Source organism: Temnothorax longispinosus, unplaced genomic scaffold, assembly GCF_030848805.1.
Source record: "Temnothorax longispinosus isolate EJ_2023e unplaced genomic scaffold, Tlon_JGU_v1 HiC_scaffold_728, whole genome shotgun sequence".
Taxonomy (NCBI): Eukaryota; Metazoa; Arthropoda; class Insecta; order Hymenoptera; family Formicidae; genus Temnothorax; species Temnothorax longispinosus.
The window spans coordinates 1-4,825 of NW_027270592.1; the positions used below are offsets into that span (position 1 = coordinate 1).

General features: G+C 35.3%; 2 protein-coding genes across 4 annotated transcripts; one reads left to right on the plus strand and one right to left on the minus strand.

The window, feature by feature from the left end:
- Positions 1-54: 54 nt before the first annotated feature.
- On the plus strand, positions 55-2,523 carry LOC139824969 (uncharacterized). The gene is made up of 3 exons (XM_071797512.1): positions 55-827; positions 991-1,222; positions 1,790-2,523. The coding sequence occupies exons 1-3, from the start codon at positions 490-492 to the stop codon at positions 2,501-2,503; spliced, it is 1,284 nt and encodes a 427-aa protein (XP_071653613.1). The 5' UTR covers positions 55-489; the 3' UTR covers positions 2,504-2,523.
- Positions 2,524-2,736: 213 nt separating this feature from the next.
- Positions 2,737-4,819, minus strand: LOC139824971 (uncharacterized). Of its 3 annotated transcripts, XR_011735393.1 has the most exons (5): positions 4,672-4,819; positions 4,022-4,295; positions 3,674-3,845; positions 3,357-3,453; positions 2,737-3,251 (listed from the first exon to the last, which is right to left on the minus strand). XR_011735393.1 is itself a non-coding variant. In XM_071797513.1 (4 exons), the coding sequence occupies exons 1-4, from the start codon at positions 4,702-4,704 to the stop codon at positions 2,930-2,932; spliced, it is 801 nt and encodes a 266-aa protein (XP_071653614.1). In that variant the 5' UTR covers positions 4,705-4,819; the 3' UTR covers positions 2,737-2,929. The 3 variants fall into 3 exon arrangements, 2 of the variants coding, with proteins under 2 accessions (XP_071653614.1, XP_071653615.1); XM_071797513.1 differs by lacking the exon at positions 3,357-3,453; XM_071797514.1 differs by having other exon boundaries at positions 2,737-3,453.
- Between the last annotated feature and the right edge of the window lie 6 nt (positions 4,820-4,825).

Here is a 4,825-nt window from a genome sequence, read left to right on the forward strand (position 1 = left end):
TGAGCGCGTCACGCGTTGCGTCGTCTGTCGCGTCATGACGCGACGCGACGAAAGTTTGAAGCAGCGTCGTTCTTAATTCACACTGAACGCGTCGCGACAAATCAAGGCGACGCATGAGCAGCCCCAACATAACCTAATATTTGTCGTTGACGCCCCAAGTTGCTCGAACTGCTGGAAGTTGAGTCAAGTCAAAGAGATACCGGCTGTAGCTGTATCGAGGAGATTCGAATTACTTATTCGACCAGAGTAGATCAGGCTTGTTGAATTCCGAATTCGCCAGCTCGCAAGCCGGAATAGTCGAATTATTGAGCCAAAGTGTTCTCGTCAATGTAATGTGTCGTCTCCGTACGCTTCGTCGAGCCGAATAGAGCAGTGCAAAGCTTGATAGACTTCTGAGAGGGTTATTAATATTAGGTTACATTGTGCCTGTTCATGCGTTGCGTAGGCGCGACGCGTTCAGTATAAATAAGAAAAATTGTTTGTGGAATTATGGAGGCCTACCGACAGCGTTGGCGAATGAAAATTATTGCCATGATGCTACTACATAGACGAATCAAACTTGTCGATGAAGCCCGTAATGAAGCCCATCGAAGAATTCACCGATTCTGGGAACGTCCCATACTTAAAACTAGACGAACTCACGGAAACTGGGAACATTTGATACAGGAACTTCGCTTATATGATCATGAAACCTACTTCAATTTTATGAGAATGACACCACAAACTTTTGAAGAGATTCTTTCTTTGGTTGGATCACAGCTTGTAAAACAAACCACAAATTTTCGAGAGCCAATATGTGTAGAAGCTCGATTATCGTTAACAATTCGGTAAGTTATGAAATACTTAACTTTTTAGTTAAGATTTCCTGGATTCTTTTATTAATATTTTTTTTAATCATTAAAATATGTTGCTGGATATTACCGAAAATTTTGTAAAAAGGTTTTCAAGTTAATAAAATAAATTTAAATGATATCCCTGGGAATCTTTTAGATACTTAGCTACTGGAGATTCCCTGAAATCAATAGCTTTGGCCTTCAGAATTGGGGCAGCTACTGCATCTAAAATAATTCGAGAGACGTGCAGAACGATATGGGATAGCATGCAGCAAGAATTCTTCACGCCCTCTCAAGAAAATTGGTTACACGTTCATAACGAATTTGCACTACGTTGGAACTTTCCACACTGTATTGGCGCATTGGACGGGAAGCATGTTGTCATCACAGTAAGTTACAATTTTATCATAGACAATATGACTACTATTTGATATTAAGGTTCAGTAATTTCTGTTTGAACAAATACGTAAACATTCAAAGTAATTCCTGTTTGAACAAATACGTGTTATTTATTTAAATTCTATTTTTACCCTATCCCTTAAATCTATTTCTTTAGGAGTAGAAACATTTGTGTAAATCTTGAGTTTAATTAGATGAAATTAACACGATCCCCCGGTGATTTGTAAATTAAATTGTCTTTAAATGCAAAAAATAGGTCTCTTAACTTTTACATACATTTTTTGGTAAAAAAAATCGTGCAATATTGCGGCTTATTCAGTTTTTACACGTAGTTGTGCAAATATGTTTTTATGTTGTAAACATTAAAGTACCATTTATCTTTAATTACTGTCAGTTAATGCACGATAGTTTAAACTAAAATTAGTACTAAATTCTAAAAATTTAGTATTAATTTGGCAACTAAATCGCAGTAATAACAAATACACAAGTAATGTCAAATGTCCTAATTTCCTACGCTATGTGCACAAAAAGTGTTTCGTATTTTTATTCTCTTGAAGGCTCCAGCGCATTCTGGATCATCATTTTACAACTATAAAGGACAACACAGTATCGTGCTAATGGCCTTGGTATCGGCAGATTATAAGTTTTTGATGGTAGATATAGGAGCTCAAGGTCGCCATAGTGACGGTGGTATTTTTAAAAACTCTGAGATTGGCCATCGATTCAATGAAGGGCTAATGAATTTACCTCCTCCATCTATTATTGATTCAGCACACACTCAACCACTTCCATTCGTAATAGTAGCAGACGAAGCTTTTCAACTAAATTCATTTACTATGAGACCTTACCCAGGGCGAAATATGACTGCAGAAAGACGAATATTCAACTATAGATTGTCCAGAGCACGAAGAGTTGTCGAGAATGCTTTTGGTATTATGGCAGCACGATGGAGAATCTACCAGAAGCCCATGAACACATCGCTGGCTACGACCGAAGGAATTGTGCAAGCTACCATTTGCCTTCACAATTTTATGATGACGAGAGATCATTATTGTGACGACAGCTTTGCTGATCGTGTGAATTACAACAATAATATCGTGGCAAACGGTGCGTGGCGAGAGAATGTACCAGTAATAGGTGCAATTCAAAATTATCGAGATGCCGGTTTAAACAAGTGTTCGAGACAAGCAGCTGAGATCCGAGACAGATTTACTAAGCATTTTATGACCGAAGGAACTGTACCCTGGCAATGGGAAATATTACAAAAATAAAACAAGTATTAAACATATAATCTCCAAATATATTTATTAAAATACATGTATCAATGCTAACATCTTATTCTATGCACAGCCTGCAATCTCTTAAAATAATATCATTTTAGACTGTTATTGTATAAAAAAAATAAAAATATTACAGTACTTACAATTAGACAAATGTTACAAAATAAAAAAATAAGTTTTTTCAGTTTTTGACAATTCTTTGGCTTTGAAATAAAATAAAACTATTTTGTACTAACAATAAGTCTGTAGACTGTAGACTAAAAAAATAAACAAAATCTCTAACAGTACACAGTCAAATAATGCAATAAAAAATACTTAAATATTAAACCAAAATATTTCTAGTTAGTTTAATTTTTACGTGGTTTAATTTTTAAAGTCGTTGGTCGTCGAGAAAATGTTGGATATTTTCTTTTTTCCTTATGTAGTTGACTCATCCTGTACCTGCATCAAGGATTCCGTTATTTTTCGTATTAATTTTTTCATCGCCTGGTTTGAAAGTACTCTCATTTCCGACTCCAGGTAGAGTATGAAGGACCCAATGCGGTCGGGCACGGTAGGATCTATATTTTTTATACAAAATGACTCAAAATCCTCCTTCACAGATTCAGCAGGTTGGACATTTTTGTTTTTTTTCTTCGATGCAGAACTGTTTGACCCCAATGTATCTATATCTATAGAGCGTTTGCTTTTCGAGAGACTGCCTTTCGAGAGACTGCTTTTCGAGAGACTGTTTATTGTTCTATAATTAGAAAATATATTTAGTGTGTACATTACTTCTTTATTTTACTTCTTTCCTAAGTATTTTAAAAAATTTATTTAAATTGTGTAAATATTGTGTAAATACATTCCAAACATCCTTTTGAAAGTTACTTATAAGTTGAATCGTCTAAAAAAGACAGGCAGACATGACGAAATAAGGATTCCATATTAGCTACAGGACTCTACAACCAGAAAATTTTTGTCAAGCTATATATCGCTGAAAAGCTGACACCAAAAAGATACAAGTTGAAACTTACATATCGCTTATTCATCGTAATTTTCTCAGATTACTTTCTTAGTGTAATGAAGGTTTTGTAAAATCAAAAAAATTACGAAAGAGAAATGTGCAAGTTTGAAGTTGTACTTTTTCCTAGTAGTGTATGTGCTAATAAAAAAACTTACGGTCTATATTCTACGCTAGGGCGAAGAAATTCCAGCTGCGAGAAGTACTTCCATTCAACTGTATTGCTTGCAGCACTGCCACTGCGCTTGGATTTACTTTCTTCACCCAGCAGTCTGACAAAGCGATCTCTTAATGTTTTAAATGTTTTTTGACTATATCCATCCTGTACACCTGGAAAGTGATATAACAAAACTTAAATTTGTGTGTGTGCGTGTATACTATGCCTATTTCAACTGCGTTCCGATATTAATTGCCAGTACTGAAAGTCTGTAGTATACATGACATAAATTATGGATTTTTTGGAAGTGAATATCGAAACACAAGCTTTGTAAAGAGTTTTTGCTTACCTAAAATTACGTCAACTTCATTCCACAATGCTGACGTTGTTTTATAATGTCTTTCACTGTACGGCAGTAGTGTATTCCACAAAGGCTCTCTACAGAAAACTTCAGTGATAAGCAGTTCTTTTTGATCGTTTTCAGGAATTTCAGGACTTGATTGGCTTGAAGCATGCAAGCCTTCTGTTTCGCCTTGTGTTTCGCTGTCACGCATCGTACAGTTATAATAATGCGTTTTGGCAGCTGCGCTGCCTTCTAGAACTGCATCACAGTTATCACAGACCTGAAACAAGGGATGTAACATTTAATGTTTGCAATAATGGATGATCAAGCTTTAAACTTCGTACAAACAATACATTCGATGTTTTTACTTGCTCGTAATGACCCCAAATATATCGTTCTAGTTAAATTTACATTTGCCAAAGACATTTTCATAATATTTGCATTGCATTATACAGTTGCATTGATTGTGATACTTTCTACGTTGTGAATAAAAGAATTTGAAAAACAACTATTTTCTATGTCAAGCAATACGGAACATGACATAACCAATAAAAAAATAACACAAAATCTGAACTGAATCGTTAGGATATACTATTAATTGTCTTTAAATAATAATTAGAACAAGAATATCATTTAGATAATAATTTTGAACTTACGAATATCGTCCTTTTATCGGTGGGCTGCGCCATGGTGAATGCGCGAAAGAATCTTTTATCCAAAATAGAGCAACCTAGCCGACGCGTCGCCCAAGAAAGCGCGTCACAAATAGTGTAATAAAATAAAATGTTTTGATTGGTTAACTCGTGACGC